This window comes from Pollachius pollachius (assembly GCF_949987615.1).
Source record: "Pollachius pollachius genome assembly, chromosome: 2".
In the NCBI taxonomy this organism is placed as follows: Eukaryota; Metazoa; Chordata; class Actinopteri; order Gadiformes; family Gadidae; genus Pollachius; species Pollachius pollachius.
Window position 1 is genome coordinate 47,454,680 of NC_136935.1, and position 18,756 is coordinate 47,473,435.

Genomic DNA, 18,756 nt, shown 5'->3' on the forward strand with positions numbered 1-18,756 from the left:
ACAATTGGAAGAAGAGTGAAAACTCGGTTTAGCCAGTTGCAGAATGGACCATTCCTGAATTTATCCTTTGACTCCGCAGTGGATGGATGCTAATAAAGCACGTAAACCCTTTGTAGACAAAGAAAACCCTTTCAATCTGAGACGCCACCCGTACATATAAAAGAGCCGGGCCCTTTCTATGCTTGTGTTCTTTCTAAACTCTTTCACCCACCTTCTCACTCTTTCTGTCCTTCTACTCGTCCTCATATCATTTTAACATCAGTTTGGTTCCATCGCTCTTCTCTGTAAAATGTTGTTTCAAACACATTTGTTCTGTGTTTGGATAAAGCGAAAAAGCGTGCCTTTTCCTTTGAGTTTAGCTTCTGTGTTGTGTTGATGACTTGAAGCTTTTATTAGCCTTGGCCAACTGAGGAGTTGCCCCGGGAGTAAGTTGAAGGAGGGGGAGAAATGCTGTTAAAAAAAAGAACAAAATACCAAGGACAGAGACACTGTGAGTCAATGTCAACCCTGGGAGAAATCACCGGACCGCAATTCACAGATGGCCTACAAAGGGTCTCTCACAAGGACTCGCTTTTTACGAATGTACTCGTAACATGCTGTGGTAAGGTGTTGGGTCACACAACGGCATCGCACAATAACAATTAAAAGATAGATAGATAGTAGGCGCTATTAGCTACATTTGCTGACAATATAAGAAAGACACAAAGAGAAAATCCTGTCCTCACCTCGACTGGGAAGATGTGTGCATGTGTCTGTGCGTTGGTTCGTCACAGGGAATATAGAGCCAGCAAGGGGTCACTCTGCCTTTTTCCTTTGCATACGATAGAATTGCCCCCCCCCCCCGCCTCCCTTGTCCGCCCTATTTCCCATTTCCTACCCTCTCTTCCTAGCCCTGTTGTGCATGCAGCATAATCCAAGAGCATACATACAAATCAGGCAAACTGCAGGGCAGAATATCTTATTCTGTTACATGCTCGAAAATCCATTCCTGCTATTGGCAGCACATTGATTCCCTCTGAATGGACGGCATGCCCAGACGGGGAAGAGAAGGTGATGGGGGGGAGCGACTGGTCTACACACACACACAAACTGATGCACGCACACACACACACACACGCACACAAACTGATGCGCGCACACATATACACACACACACACACACACAAACTGATGCACGCACACACACACACACACACACACACACACACACACAAACTGATGCGCGCCCACACATACGCGTGTGTGTGCACACACACAGACACATATACACACACACACACACACACACACACACACACACAGTGATACACGATGATGCACACACACACACACACACACACACACACACACACACACACACACACACACACAAACACACACACCTACACACTGGTGCGAACCAAACACTCAGACATGTCTGTCTGTGACATGCAGGCTCGGACGCACATACATACACACAAACAGACACGCACATACGGGCACACGTCAGGACACATCCACACACCAGTGAACCACTTGATAAGTGTCTCTGAGCCGTGCGGGGCCTGTCCATTGCAGCACCATTAATCCAATCCAATATGTCTGTTTAATGTTGTGTGCCATGAAGAGGGGCCCCACTTATCATCTTTAGGTCCCCTCGCTTGACAGCTCAGAGAATTTAACTCTTTGCCCAAAGCCGGGGTACATTCTGTATAACTGTAAAGTGCCTCTTTCTTCAATCATGTCATTGTTTACTTGTTGTCATGGCTTATTCAGTATGATTATGATTATTTGTATTATGATATATTTTTAACTAATACTTAGTTGATAGCCATATTTTACAGTGGTTAGTGACTATTAAACTGCTTGGCAAACCAATCAACCGCCAAAATACCCGCGTAATTAGAAACCCCGAAACCCATTGCTGAACTTTCATCACATCCCAATGGCTTTGGGCCGTTTTGCCCAAAATAACGTCTCCAGTTTATGTTTTTTTGTTAGCCGTCATGATACAAATGAGTATTAGATTGTTATTGTATTAATAACCAAAAGGAAACTGTTAAAAAAAACAACCCATGCACTTCAGGGTGACTTGATATATAACGCATCGAAACTGAATCGAAGATGTATCATCTCCCAATGTGCTGATTAACTCTGCTGGACAGAATGCTCACGAATGCATATCTGCGTGATCAATATGCCTTTAGATCGATCCGGTTATTTAAAGAAAATACAATCACTATAAAAAAATCAAGAATCATCCACTAGAATCAAACACTGCTTTGTACCGGTCTTGATAAAAAAAAAGAAGTGTGCTTGTGTGTGCGTCCGTGTATGTCTCCGTGTGTGCGCGCGTGTGTGTGCGCGAGTGCGTATGTGTGTGTGTGTCTGCGCATCTGCGTGTGTGTGTGTGTGTGTTCGCGTGCGTGTGTGTTTGCGTGCGTTCGCTTGTGTGTGTGTGTGTTTGTGTGTGTGTGTGTTCGGTGTGTGTGTGTGTGTGTTGTCGGCAGCAGCAGCAGCTCCTCCCCTGTGCGCGCGCGGAGCTTCGTTTGACCAACTCTTTCAGATTGGACCACTTTGCTCCAGCGCACTTTTTTTACCACACACCGCATTCGGGCAGCGAGCAGCAGCAAGTTGCGAGGAGCTGTACTGCACTGTGTGATCGCGAGCCAAGTTCAGGGTAGAGGAGGAGGAAGGAGACGAGACGAGAAGTGTTCAAGGACCTGTTTCTAGAGTTCCCCAGCAGCGATGGAGACCAGGGTCACGTTTCGCTCGAAGTGGCAGAGTGCGGTGCGTTGTTTGTCCATTTTGATGATAGTGTGTATTTTGCCAGCCGTAAAATCAGAGATTACATGCAGATCATGTCAGTTTGGGAATACATTGCGCGCACGTAAATTAATCGTCGCCATGCAGACCAGTGAACTCGCAACAGGGTCCGCGGCCGAAGTTTCGGGACACGGAAATGGGTTGAAAAGATTCGATCCGACAATTGCCAATACGCGGGAGATGAATGCTGCACCCATGCCGGCCGGACATGGTGGTCAGGTCAGAGGATACTTTATTAACTCGAGGAAGAAGAGGAATGTCCAAACCCCAGTGTCCACGGAGGAGACAACTCTGCGCAACGCAAAAGTTTCGAGTGTCAGCATGGATAGGGGACAGACGAACCTCGGGCTGAAATCAACTCGTACCGATTCAACAAATCAAAGGAGCCAGCCAAGTTTTGAACCGAGTAATGAAAAAGTGAAATCTCCTCCGTCAAACCACGACCAAACGAAGAACCTGATGGAGGAGGAGGAGGCTGCGCCAATTGGACGCAGAGTTGCGCGGTCTGAACTGCGCTGGAACGGAGAGGACAGGAGAAGCGCTGGTTCGAGGCAAGAAGAGCTCAAAGTGACCAGCTCAACCTTCGCCTTGACCGGGGATTCGTCTCACAACCAGGCGATGGTGCACTGGTCCGGGCATAATAGCAGCGTAAGTAAATAATGCGCCTTTCTGCTAACTTTACGCGTGTCCAATGCATTTGCTGGATGAAGCGATTGGCTTGTTGAACAAACCAGTACATTTAATGACATGAATATTCACTGTCTTGTGCGGGTCTTGTCATGTATGGAGAAATAACAGTCACACAAGAACACACAATATCCAATACCCCCCCCCCCCACACACACACACACACACACAAACACAGGTTGGTTTTTTTGCAAATAATTGTGAGTGCTTCTCATTTTATATCTATGTTATTGCATACTCACAGATTATTTGATGGAAACTCAGGTTAAATTGTCTATGCTGATTGCCAGATATAGATGTAAAAACAAATAAATATCGTCATAAATCATTGATGGGGTACAGAAATACTGAGGGCTTTAGGTTGTGGATCGGCTTTCATGGGTTAATTTCACTCTCTCACTACTAGTGAGAGAGAGAGGGGAGAGAGAGTTCAAGGGTTGATCCAGTGGGAGGCAAGAGTCAGAGAATGAGCCCACAGCTCAGAGGAGATTGTCGGGCGAAGCGAGCTAAATCAGTGTGTGTGTGTGTGCACGTGTCAGTGTGCGCGTGTGTGCGCGTGAAGCCCCCTTTCAGCCTGATGGATCTCTGACCACAGGGCAGGATTTCCCACAAAAGACTGCCGGGTTGTGGGAGAGGTCGGACACATAAGCTGGCCTGGCGGTATCTTCCTCCCCCCTGTAAGGCCTTGTGTGTGTCCAGGGCTGTCTGCTACAGGTCCCCATGCTGTTGCCTTGCCTGTACAGGAACAAGCTGAGCAAGGCTTCAGTGTTTTGTGGGGCCTGCTCCCTTGTTGTTGATCGATAGAGAGAGAGAGAGAGAGAGAGAGCGATCAAAGTCAGCCTCACCCATGAGGTTAACCAGTAGCCTAGTCATGTCATCCTCTCCCTTGCTGGTCAGTGCGTTGTTGAACATTTTGCATGCACCGTACGGATTTCCCACGGAGCTCACACAACAGAGGAAGGCGCTTTGAGCTAAAGCCCTGACGGTTTTCTTGAGCGAACGACTGCATTTCCCCACAAACCTCTGTCATCAAAGATATCTGCTTTGGCTCCGGTGATCGTATGCATCGATGGGGTATCAACGGCTAAGGCAAACAAAACAGCTGTTTGTCTGATTAATTTGTGATTCTGTACTGCATAATGCATCTGCTCTGCATTGTTTAGCCTGGCCCCAGAACTGCTTACATCAAGCTTTTTTGGGAAAGCAGGCACACTGCTCAATTATGGCACCGGTTGCCTTGTCTCTGCTGCTACGGAGATGCTATATTCAGACTGCTAAGGTAGTCTGCTCTGCATAGCGATAATGGCTTTTGAACAAGATCCCAAAGCCTGCTGTCGCAAGCAGTGTCCCAAGGCATCGTGACACGGACAACTCCATCCACTCGGCAGCTGTGGCTCACTGACGCCACAGTCTCCACATCTCATCATTCCACCCATTTCCTCACCTCCCTCTGCGTCGCTCCCCCCTGTGCCCGGGCGTACCTTGGCCGGTGGCTATAAGGGGCGGTTGAACGCGTCGGTGCGGGACGGGGAACGAAGTAGGTGGCTGGAGTGGGTATAATTAACAGTCCTCCGATTGTCTTGCGTTTGGAAAATCGAAAGACGCCGTGCGTCATCGATGGTTCCGCACAGCGAGGTCCTTGAGAGTCAAGCCTTCCCGTTTGAGCCCCGTCCTCCATCGTCACGGGTTGTTTTTTTCCGCCCATGGCAACTAAGTTGTGCTTCTTCACACCCCTGGTCTGGGAACTGGCAGAATCCTTTGGTGCGGGCGAGTCCCTGAAGTGAAGGCTGTTCATGAGCCGCCTCAAACCCAACCTTCAAAGAGACCGGCCGAGGTTCAAAACCACTGGTCGTTTAATGTCTGGTCCAACGACAACAGCAGCTGAAGCTCTCTGGCGGTATTGACCTCCCCGCCACTTCAGGGCGAATACTTGAATAGGTGCTGTCGCCACGCTAACAAGCAGGTGTACTGGATAAGATGGACTCTGAGCGAGTGCGTGTGTTTTTATGAGTCGGACACTTCGATAACGTCCATTTTGTTGTTCTTGTACATGTATGAAGTATCATAATACAAAACGATGCATAATTAAATTTAACATATCTATATAAAATACAAAATATATATTGGAAAGAATATACATATATATTGATATATATATTTTTTTTTTATAAAAGTACAAACTATGTGGTGTATATTTCTAGTTGATTAACTTTTTTAATGGCCGCCGCCTCCATATGGCCGTGCCCCGCTGTAATGGGCAGCACGTCATGGGCTGTGCCGCGCTGCTTGGCTTAAGGTTCTGCTTTAATGGTTTGATTCTCATTACGCTTTGACCGAACACTTTCTCCTCCACTCCACGCCACTTAGCGCTATCTGCAGCATAATGACGGCTTTTCCCTGCCTCTCCTTTTGAACCTCAATGAGGTCCTAGTTTTAGTGTCCCTCTTGTTCGTTCATATGGGTTTGGGAATTAGCTCTGTGGCTAATAATATTACCTCACATGAAAGAGAGGAAGGGCTGTTTTCTCATGGATATTTTTCCCACAAAAAAGACGTTTATGGATGTTATTTTTCGTCTTTTTTTCTTGCGTCATGCAGCGTTTCACTCACGCCTTGACCTCGAAAACTGGCATTTGTCGTTGTTATTCCTTGCTTTTGTGATAAGAATAGACGCTGCTGGAATAATTCTGAAGAAGTATATTATTTCAGTCTATAAACAAAACAGCTTGCGTACGCGGGCGTATCGTATCTGCATTAAATATGTAGAGTCGTCACTCTGAGCAGATGTAGACGTTCCTCGCTCTCTTTACCGTCGGAGCGTCTGGGTAAATACAGACGACATGCAACGGAACTGAACCGTGATGGGGAAGAGCGAGACAGAGAGAAACAGTGAGAGAGAGATAGAGAGAGAGAGATTTGTTGCGTATTTTTAACCTCTGGGGTGTTTACATATCCTCTATCTTAATGATCCCATATGCCTCAATGCACATACGCTAGATTGGATTTGGCCTTATCATAATGGCTCTGGAGATTTGTGCTAAAGACCCCCCCCCCCCCCAAACCACACACATACACACACACAAACACACACAGGCACACACACACACACACACACACACACACACACACACACACACACACACACACAGAGTCACAAACAAACACACACACAGACACACAAACATGGGTGGTAGGGTCATCATGAGTTCAACGCCTGCATACATATGTTGTTTGGTTCGGATATTGAAAACGGTGATTATTACTACTATTCCAGCGGGACATAATTGAGCGTCAGACTTGGCAGCAAAGTGAATTTGCCGTAACCCTGCTTTGACCTGCTGCCGCATGTTAAGTTGATAATGCAAAAAAAAGGGGGAAAATTAATTGAAAGAGAAACAAGCACAGTGGAAAGAAGGAGGGGGGGCAGTCGCCGCAAGGGCCCAGGCTCCACAGTGTGGCCGAGGTACGGTCGAAATGCTCAGGTTTACACGCCTCATGCCCCCAGCTATTCTTTCAGCACGATTGGGAAATCTTCTGCCAAATGGCAATTATCAATCTTAAGCCCGGTTGTCTTATTCTGATTGCATTCCAAACATTTATACATACCATTCACAGCCACTCCATGAGCTGCTGCTCTGCAACTGCCTGTTTAAGAATACACCGATATGATGTGTTGAGAGGGGCCAGGCGTTTCTGTGAACGGCTGTGTGCACTGCCATTAGGCTGAGGGATTCGCCCAAATGCCAGGAACGCAGTGCTTGGCAACATGTTGAACCGGTAAATAAGATGAATGTGTAAAACTGTCTCCAATAATCCTGATTGGATGCTTCGGTTTTCGTTCTGCCCCGAAACCATAATAACGAGCCAATCTTTGCTCCATTCCTTGCCCCCTTCAGAGGGAAAGGCTGCATACACGCTGTTTTTCAACAATATGTGGTTATGCTAGTCCGACTTCAGAATGCAGAGGTAAAAGTTTCTGGAAGAAAAAAAGAAATGTCACCAGGGGATCCATGACATATTTCCTATATGTACAAGAACGAGCAAATTACATTATTGAAATGTCAGACTAATGCACTAAGTACCTTGACCTGTCACTCAGCGCTAACTACATGCTGAAATCTTATCAGTCTGACCTGTTTAGCTATTGCAGTCAACAAAGAGTGTGTTCTCTCCACCCAGAAGGACTTTCTTATATCACTGAATGTTACCAGTTCTAGCCGACGGCTGCAGTCACTTTTTTTTTTGTGTTGCTGCATGATGTTAGGTGGTGAGATAAGATCAATACACTGATATGTACTCTACATGGCCTCTGTTCAGAGGATACTGAACAAATAGAGCCCTGGGGTACAGTCCTCCCTGTAATTATCGCAGACGGGTTATATTTTTTCTACATATGTCTGCATATGTTGTTTAGTGTCAGAAAAACGAAAAAGAAACGGCACACTTTATTAACCCACTTGGACAGGGGCGAATATGTTGAAATGTATAAGAACACCAAGTATTCAACATGATGGGAACAGAAACAAGCATAGGCACTGGTTAACGAAGAGATGCTCGCAGGGAGACTTGGACGTATTGTGAGAAAAGTGGCTCACACCAGCTGTCTCAGCTGACAGTCTCGCGGTAGCTTTCTAGTCGTTGAGAAAAAATATCTATTTTGGGGCGGGCGCATGTGCATGTGTTCCTGTCGCTATGGCAATGCCGCATCTATTTCCAAAACTATAGTCAAGATTGTGTTTGTTTTTATTTATTTTAGTGAGTGATTTTTTAAGTACCTCTGCTTCCAAACCCTGCACATGTCAGGGTGTACAGAGAATCTATGAAAGGCACTCATTTAGTGTGTCTTGAGTCTACAAAGTAACAGCTTTACAACCTGTTTACAACCTCAAATCCAACAGGCAATTAAGGCTCAGCATATGCTGAAGTGAATTCAGATATCCGGGCTCTGTACTGAGAGTGATTATGGACATTTTGTCACTCACGCTCCCTAGTTCTGTATCACCCAACGTCTTATTTTATTCATCACATTTTGTATGACACTGTGTAGCCGGATCTATGCCTTCCCAAATAAACACTGGCAATTCAGAAGTCAATTTGTGGACCAGAATGTATGTAACACTTCCATAGAGAAATCTATAGAGCGAGAGTAAATAGTTCAGTGTCATCCAGTGAATGTGTTCATGTTGGTTTTTCGTGGAGCAATCTTGTTTTTGTGGCTGTTGTAGGCACACGTAAGTATTACTTTAAGTATCACACAATATTTGTGTTAAACCAAGTAGCCTATTCCCTTTCAAGACTGAAAAGAACATAATTTCTGGATGTAGATATTTTTTGTATTGTAGAGGCTGTAATGTCCCTCCCATTGTATTCTTCCTGTGCTGTTTGTGGGGTAATTCAAACCTCCCCGCAGATAGATTGATGGACACGGTAATGTGTATGAGGGCTATTGTGTTTGCGCAGGAGAAAGACTGACCTACTGTGCCCAGCAGGAACAACGTCTGATAGTTTCAGGCAAAATGCATATTGTTGAATTGTTCTTGTTACTTTCTGATGTAAGCTTTCCCCTCTAAAAGCAACAATAGAAAAAGATGAAATCGATTTTTCTGCAATGTATGATTTTTCCGTTTCTTTAGGGCACAAACTGTAAGACATTAACTGACATTGCATACTGAATATCAATAGATATAAATTGCCTTCTCATACCTGGATATGTCCATCACATCCGGGTTCACCAATAGAGAGGCAGATAAGATGAGATTGGACATTTTTACTTCCATGCAAAGTCTGAAAATGTGTTCCTGCCTTTCTGACTCAAAGAAATCCTATTCATTTTCATCTTCCAGAATTCAAAATGCATCGTTTGATCTTCCATCGAACATTTTTTTGAACTACATAGTTTGATATACTATCTAAAAAATGTCTGAACAAATCAGACATCACAGTTCAATGTTATCTTATATTGACATAAATATAATATATAAAACAAAGATTCTCAAAGCAAGACCACATAAGAAGTGCTTCTTCTTATGTGTTATCTTAGTTCTTCCTCTTCTTCTTCCCTTCTCTCAAACCATGCAGCATCTTTAGTACCAGCATCTTTTCTACCTCGATGGTCAACAGTACAGGTTACAGGTCAACAGGTCAGCGATGGGTTCACCTCAGATTTGCATTTTTTTGTGGGGAATTATGGTTTCTGCAATATTATTGAGGAATTCAATTATCGGCGGCTGTGCATGTCAAGGTAATTTTTCTCAAAACCTGTTTCATGTTATTTATCTAGTCGCATTTGGAGCCACTGCTTTAGAAAAATTATAACCTCCCAAAGTCAAATGAAATACAACATTAATATAGCTAAGGCGAGGTCACCTTATTGACTTCCTTTTTCCGGTTGCCATCGTTTGGCAAGAACGGCAAAGAATCAAAAGTGCACAGAGATGAACCACAGCGATCTTCTCAGGGCTCAACAGATGCATCAGCGCTCGGGGGGGTTGTGTGCGGCTGGGTCCACTGCCTCGGCTGGCCCCTGTCACCCACGTAGCAGCACCGCCTGGCCGGCCTACTGCAGTGAGCCGCAGATAGTCCGGGACCTTCTTTTTACAAGAGACGGTTAGTCTCATCTTCCCTACTGATCTGCTGGAGAATGGTGCGGGGACGTCTTTCTGCGGCACAAAATCGAATCCCAGGTAATCTCTAACCCCATGAATAAGGCAGAGTGTGAACAGTAAAAACGGTTTTCCACAGAGAACTTTACGACGTGGGGGGGTGCACGAGCTGACTGGTTGGCTGGACAAGTAAATTGACCAAGTCTGAGAGAAGTTGTCAACAGAGAGAGAGTGGTAGAAATGGCCCCCCGAAAGACCCTTACGAGGTAAAGTAAAACAGCCACTGCAACTCTTTCTACTGGCTTTTCTGGTGATCTGTTAAAAGATAAGATGTGTTATTGTTTACATTGTTGTTGTTTCTTGCTTGCTTTCCAAACTTCCAAACAATTAAACGCTCAGGCCACGCTCTCGAAAATTGTCATGTCATTTAGATAATGCTCAAGCACTTAGCTGTTTTGCTGGTTTATTTGAACTTGCATCTATGTTAACACCCTAGCACATCGCCTTCTTTGTCCTTTCTTCAGTTTTGCGTTCCGAATCGAATGATGAAATGTAACATCCCGAGGTTGGCTATTGGATCCAATTGGATTCAGTCTCTCTAATCCTGCGAGCAGCATGGTTGAGACGGCTAGATGTTTGACCGCTGTGTTTCTGAAACCCAGTATTTCCGAGCCTTTCATAAGGCTTTGCAGGCTGCTAAAGGTTACACCGCTGACAGCATGATAGCCGTACGTGTGATGTACGCTTCGCTGTGGTTGTACGTCTCCCTGTGTATGTGCTTATCTGACGAATTCCTAGTAGTGCAAAATAACATTGAATCTAGCGAATTAAGGACAACAAAAAGTTCTGTATATTATAATTAGTAATAAATGTGGAGGAGCCTTAGCTGGAGGACTATTTTAATTTATTTAGTAAGAAAACAACATTAATTAAAGATAAGCATCATTTAATGACATTATACTACTAAGGTGAACAGTAGTTACTCATTAATCTTAGTGGCACATTTCTAAGTTGTAAAAGTGATGCGACGATCTAGAAAATGTATCAAACAGATTTGAAAACAACACAATTAATCAATGTCAGAATTATTACCAAAATGATCGCAAAGTCATCAGATAAATAGTGGTAAGAAGAAGCCATTCGTCTTGTTTTAAAGGCGTTGTCTTTAGATATAGCCCATTGATTAAAGCGGACGTACAACAGCACTTGCAGGACCACTGGACGCCAACGATCAATCGACACCTTCCGTAGGTGCTGAGCACTGCAGCATCGGGCTGTAGGTAAGAGCAGAACAGGAGGTATATACATATATATATATATATATATATATATATATATATATATATATATATATACAGGCCGCACACACCAACAGAGCTAATGCACTCATTTGGATCAGAGGCAAAATCCATGATCCCCTGGCACTGCTTAGCACTAGATTACCTTTCCCTCCTGCCATAAGTTACAAAAATGAATGAATCTCTATGTATATTTATATATATAAATATATATATATATATGAAAAATATAAGTGTGGCAGCATGTCATGGGAATGGGGTGGAAATGGCAAGGAGGAGGGATGAAAGTAGAGACTGACAGAAGTGGTTTCATTTCAATTCCCGCCCCCCGGGAGTAATTATTGGCTTGAAGAAGTAATGCTCCATCAGCTCTCCTGTTTCTTCCAGGGCTTAATTTTCTTTAGCTGGCAGTTTAAGGATATGTGTAAGCTCCGCACAACTTTATTTAGAGATTGAAGGAAGGCATATTAATATTTAATGGGGATTTACCGAAGAAAAAAGCTTCCTGGAAAGCAACATCAAACACCTGCAATAGAGGAGATTGTAGGGGAGTTGACGCCTTTGAAAGCAAACAGCAGGTGGTCAAAGTTCTACATGAAATGAATCCTGCTCCTCTACACTCGTCAACTTGAACCAAATTACGCAGGCAGCGCAGTTCAATGACCTCGATAAATATCGTTTTAATGTTTACTGTTCACATCGTTCGATAGAAGGCCATGTCTCCCAATTATTTTACATTTCCATCCCCCAAATTTAGAAAACGAGGCAAAACAGACTAATTGCGAATTCCATCCTGCGTATAAGAAGGCTTCATAAGTGTTTCTTTCCAAGTCATGTTGGTCACAAATGAAGGCATCTGGCGGTAGAGTGGCACATCTGCTTGCGTCTGAACACATTTTCCTCAACCCCATCAGTTGTCTGCATTATAATTACCATTCCTTTGTTTAGGCTTTGATCACCGCCCCCCCCCCCCCCCAATGGAGTCCTCAGTGCTATAGTGGCTGGAGCCCGCCTTCAGCCATCAGCCCTCATCAGACTTCCGAGAGCACTTGAAACACTGTCGAAAGCGCTCACAATGGATTTAAACTCACAGGAGGTCAATATTTTCCCCATCGGTTTTGACCACCCCTCTGAGGAACACATCACAGCATGCAACACGATGACTGAGGTGGCTTTGATATATGTCTGACATAACAGCGTTTATAAAATTAAAAGATTGCTATTCTATTATTTATTTTTAATTTCTTGCCGCTGAATGCAGGTAGCGGCAGCATTTAATGGAAAACTGCACAAGCCTAATGGGATTCATTAACATCTTGCTATCACTATCTTGGTTAATCTCTTTTTTAATTTCTTTTAATTTTCGTCCTGACCTGAGGATGCCTACAAATCTTCAGAGTAAGCGCTTTATTTTGAAGTCTGCAGTGCAGTAGCGCCCGGTGAAGTAAATCAATCAAATATCTTCACACATGCCAATCTGTTGACCCTGAACAAACTCAAAATTTGATATCACAAAAGTTTAGTCTGGGATTTGTTGAATGCCAAAATATATATTAAAAAGAAAATCACAAACTAAAAAATAAGATAAGATGTATAGCAAATGTAATAAAAAAACACGACTCGAATGAAGTTTCAGATGATGCCTCTTTTGTTGAAGGTATTTCTTTTTAAAACAAACTTGCATTTGAAGTTCTAGAGATCCCTCCTGCATTGTCCGTCTCTCTGCTTGTTGAAGCTGATATCCAATTCTTTGACCAGATTGCTATTGGACGCCTGCTGGCAGCTGGCAGGCTCACAGGGGAGTGGCCAATGTCGGGGATTTACTGTCATTTCCCCCTTCATTTTGTCAGGGATGATTTACACAAGTAAAGGTAGCTGCATATAAAATGGACGTAGACCAAAGATTGTATGAACGGTTGTTTTTGGCGTGGTCATTTATATGTAAAGTAGTTGAGCAGGGGTGTGGGGGAGGTGCAAATGGTTTGTGATGATAGATTGGATAAGTGTCTTTCTTGACTACATCAGCCACCACCTCATTAGTATTTTGGCTATTTTCTATTGGACACCGGGAATTAATTCATCCACTCTGCCGTGAAACACTCCAGGGGACAGGCGCTGCCCGGTAGACAGAGGGGAAGAGCGGGGATGGAGGTGTGTGTGGGGGAGGTGAGACTATATCACACTATAAGCCTTTCCCAAAGTGAGATGAAGTGAAAAGAAATATGCCTGGACTAGATGAAAACGTGCGGTGGTCATGCCCAATTGAGCTCTGTCTCTGTGCGTAAAGCCCTTTTTACTTCTCTCTTTCTTCCCCCTGTTGCTGCAAAGCGAGAAGCACACAGGGATCCAAGGGAAGGGGACTCGAGATTAGTCCCCAGACTCTCTTGAGATACAAGGGGGAGTCTTTGTACAGAGTCTATAGTGTGGGTTGGTTAGGCCTCCGTTGATTATCCATTATATACTGTGGGCCTTCGGAGCATGGAGCTGTGTTTGGTAGGTTGCAGAACGAAGGGCGTGGTAGTGGTGGTGGAGAGACTTGGTTGGGTCTCAGAGCCAGGTTATCGTCGCGGATGAGTGGAATTTTCGTTTTATATATATATATAGGGTATAATGGACGAGTAGGGAGTTCACTGTGTCATTATTTTATCACATAATGTGTTTTGGCATTGAGCCATGTCTCAACCGTTTCTCACACGTTTTAGCCATTCATGATGATTAGCTTTTAGCTTTCGCTTGTATCCGTTGGCAGTGAAATGCATTGTACCGTGGTGTACATGAGTACAATCAAGTTTTGGAAAAACAAATGCATACTTGAGCGGACTTATAATCCACTACCTCATTAGAAGACCTGTACCTCATCGGACACCAGCCGATTGCAGTTTGAACTTCCTTCCGTCCAATTGGTATCCCATCGGTTAGAAGACCCCCATGCTGTGTCGTGGTTTGGTCCTGTATCCCAGAGTTGGTAGCCCTCCATATTTGGCCAACTGCCACAGTGGGCCCCGCCAGCTTCAGCACTCGCCCATGGCTCCGGTTTGGGGGCCTCGAGTCAGGTAGCTCACCCCCAGACAGATGGCTCATTCCTCCATGCGGCTGTGTCAACACATCCCCTATTTCACCCCACTCTTCGCTCATGAAAGATTCAAACAAGCGCAAAGAAGAAAACAAGCTTTAGCAAAATGAACATACTGGTGTATGAACGTATGCAAATTTTCTACCCCAAGTGACGGTATACAAATGGGTGTGCGCCAGTACCCCATTGATTGGCAGTGCTCAAGATGGTGAACTGGCCAATCTCTCGACACGAAGCTCTACGAATGCCCAAAGTCAAGGTCATTCACCGAACCAACTGTGGTGAGCATCTCTTTCCAGCACCGTCTGTCTCTAAACAGGGTTACTTTCCTTGGTGCTAGAAGGGGTGGACATGCTATCATCCTTTTATCTGCTAGGGAACGTAGGTTGTGTGCGTGGCAAGCATTTGTTGAATTTCTTGGATTTCTAAATCATGAATTGACACTAAATCAGTTTAACTGTGTTGACTACTACAATCATCTAGCGACCTATCCACTGGCATGTTGGTTACCTACAGGAAAATATATGTTTCTATATGGTTAAAGGCAGAATGTGAAGTAGGAGCTTTGTATGGCATTTTATACCCCTGAAAAGAAAACTCCTTGAAACAGAGCCTTACCCTAACTGAACATGGCGTCACAATTGCCAGAGCAACAGGACCGGTGTGAGAGTTTGTTTGGAGCGCTGGTACTTCTTCTGTACCCACTCTGTGCTCTCTGTCTCTTGCTCTCTCTCCCCCTTCACAGATTCCCTTTCCATCTCACTCTGCTGTCGGAGTTTGACTGAATTAGGTTAGACATGGGAGGCATAGAAACAGAAGCACCCTGATGAAAATGACATCTGTGTTTTCGGTCCCTCATATATTGGAATACAAAAACTGGCCTCCTTCCGAGGGAAAACAGCAACTTTTGTCAACTGCCAAAACAGAAAACTTCTGGCACAGGTGTGCTGAGTACATTGTGTGGCAAAGAATTTGTGTTTAAGCACATGGTTTCATAAACGGTGTCAGACTTTAAATTAATAATCTGAGGTCTGACAGACAACCTCAAATCTGGATGAACAGGAATGATCACTTCATTCGCTTGATATTTGTTTTCAACCAATCGTGTGATTTTCTTACTGGGAACACAATCTTGGCCAGCGCTCCGCACATCATCCGGACACTGATGTTCTTTGAAAAAAAATGTCTTTCAAGATTTCAAATCATCACTTTGTAGACTTCCCACTTTAGAGCCACACTAATTAAAATCAAAATCAAAGCTTCATCCACTCTCTGGCGTCTCTCCGCCCCGAAGTTATGCGATACTGCTGAATCTGAGATTACAATCAGAAAGATCCAGTTGATACGCAAAGACAATAAACTGTTATGGAACATGTACTCTAATTGACCTAAGAGCAGCAGTATTAAAATATGAGCTTTTAATGATCCTATCAACCTTCTAAAAGTCAAACTCAATCAGCACAGATAGTCTGTACACTTGTAGGTTACAATCTCAGTCTATCCATAGTCCTGCTCACTTTGGTCGTAGAATAATACAATACTAAGATCATTAATGAATACCAAATTATCAATAGACCATTTTATTCTTTAGATAGAATATATATAATATATAATATAGAATTCCTATCCAAGAGTATACCAAAAAACATATTACTATCACAACTCCAACCAGCAATCCCAAATCAACTAGCCTTTCTTTTCCCCATCCGTTACACTTGTCGGAACTGTGTGTGTAACGCTGATTTCAGCTCTTTCACTTGACTTCTCTTTCACAGACTTATTTTAGGCAGAACATTTGCAGCCCAGCAGTGTATCAAAAGCCTCTGTTTCCCTCCTGCTCTGCGACACAAAGAGCGGGCAGCTCTGTGATTCAAGCCAAGGCCATCGCCTATCCGAAGAGAAAGACATCCTGAAAAGCTGCAGTCGTCAGGGTTCCGGAAGGAGCAGGGGGAGGAAGAGCATGAGAAGGGAGGAGGAGGTTAAGACAGGAGGTCCGTGTAGAAAGTCATGATGTAGTCCCTAATGAGATTCCCTAGTATCTCCTCTGATTGCCTAGGGGCTTCGACAGCCTACTTCTTAGTTCAAATGGAGGCCCCCCCCTTATTACCGAACACCTTTTTCGGTTGAAGGACTCGCAATTTTTCGAACCTCTAGCAATCCTTGAATCGCGTTTGATCCGCCAGCCGCTGTCGCTGACAAATTGATCAGTGGTAAAATCATAAATTAGTCAAATAAATCAAAGGCTGGATTCAATTAAAAGCAGAGGCCATGCTGTGTCACCCCTCTGGGTTTTTAATTACAGCCAAAGAGGAAACAGGTATTACCTTGATTTTAAGAGGCGACTCGAACATGGTCTTTTTTCTTCTTTCACTGGGCTCTTCATTGACAACTATATTTGCATTCATTGAAAGGGGCATTGAGTAGTTCTATTTACAGTCATGAGAAGTTGAAATGTAATCGTTATTAACGGTGATTAGTGCTACACACCAGATCTTTAACAAAAACGGTATATATCTTTTCTGACATTCTGTATTACTTAGCCGCAATGTCGGCTCCATATTTTTTTTATTAAAGGCACTGTAAGCAATATTTATTTGTAACAAAAGGTGTTCAATAGCGCAATAGTCTGCCAGCCATCAATGATCACGTTTTTGCTCTGCAGTAACTTGACAACACATTTTCTGGTACCCTCTTCCCACTACGTCCAATCAGGAGAGAGAACTGCACAAAGAGGCGGTCCTCACCTGCACCTTAGCGGGCATACAGCAGGGTTTCAGTGTTGACCGAGGATGGCGGAGCAGGCAAAGCCACCGATTACCTGCCTGGCATGGCTTACAAAACTAAACACTGCAAGCAGATAAAAAAAATGGCTGAAGAAAAGCAAGCTGCCAGGAGAAGGACAGGAGTCATGCCGGATCATTTCAATGTTTCGGACATTGCTTACGGCGCCTTTAAAGGCCATCTTTTGTGTTGAACTCCAGGGTAGACAGAAAAAAAGGCATGCTTTGCCTGCTATTGCAAAAAAAGCCCCCAATGAATTTGATTGATTTTCTTTACTGGAAACCTTTTTTCCTCAAATATTTGGCCTTTGTTGGCAATCCTGTTCCGCAGCAAAATTCCATCACTTGTGCCTTTTATACTACATCCTTTTAGAAACTTACCTGATCAGCAATTTCTTAAATTAAAGTGCCCATACCTTCTTGCACCAAATAGCCAATCCATTTAATCTATTGGTTTAGTCTGAATGGCTTCTGCCTCCAAACTGCCCAGGGCAGTCGGGAAGTTTGGAAACAGACAACTCCATCCGCCCTTGATTTGAACTCGAACCCAAACTCTGCATAATAAATATTATGCCACTCGATAATAGTCATTATAAAATGGAGGTCTCATAAATATAGTTCCATAAAGAGGCATTTATAAAACTGTACGAGACTGGTAGACGAGTTTGAGATTGTGTGCGTTCCTTTTGAGCCAGAATGGTTCTCTATGCTACATGTTGGAAGCTCCACTCCAGCTACACTGGTGAGAATAATGTGAATAAGAACAATATGAAGGCAAGGATGCTGGTTGCCATGCCATTATAAACAAACCCTTAACCATTATGTTAAAAGTAAAGCATAGTATATCATGCTTCAATTCATGGCCTGTCAAACCAAGTTCCTAAAAAACAACACACAGATCATCGTATCATATTCAGCATCCAGAGTTCCGTACGAAGATGGTTCGTTTTATGTGTAGGTCTCCACAAAGTGAATAAAATCGCTTCTTTAAGAAGTAGCCTTGCAGTGTTGCAGTGTTGACCGAGCGGCATTTGCCTTGACAACACTGACGACTTCAAAGTGAACAGGGGTTGTTTGTGTGATGCCTGATGCAGGGAGCAGGTCAGTAAGGACGTATGCGTGACGAGTCCTTCTATCAGTTCCAGGGTTTTCCTTGTAAGGCTTGGCCCTTCATTCAATGTTTAATAATCACAGTCTTTTTTTGAGCTGCTTTCAAGTTGATAGCAATTTACAACATTGCCATTGTGTTTATATTGTATTGTATATTAGTGTCTTTTCTTCACATATTTGCCCTGTGCTTTGTTTTTTCTAAGAGAGAGAGAGAGAGAGAGAGAGAGAGAGAGAGAGAGAGACAGAGAGAGAGAGAGAGAGAGAGAGAGAGAGCATTACTTAAAACCTTTCACACAGAGTGTTTGTGTGCGTGTTCCGTTTACTAGAGATTTTACTCCCTGATTTTAGCTCGTAAATCCACATATTGATGTTAGGTCAAAGAGGGTTAACACCAATGCACTA

The 18,756-nt window shown here is 43.8% G+C and overlaps 1 protein-coding gene across 1 annotated transcript in view; it reads left to right on the plus strand.

Moving 5' to 3' along the window:
- Positions 1-2,727: 2,727 nt before the first annotated feature.
- Positions 2,728-18,756, plus strand: part of sorcs1 (sortilin-related VPS10 domain containing receptor 1) — a gene marked incomplete at both ends in the record, with an annotated part of 104,441 nt that continues 88,412 nt past the window's right edge. Inside the window, one exon of the mRNA XM_079759075.1 lies at positions 2,728-3,453. Coding sequence (XP_079615201.1) covers positions 2,728-3,453 — 726 coding nt within the window. The remainder of the gene's footprint in view (positions 3,454-18,756) is intronic.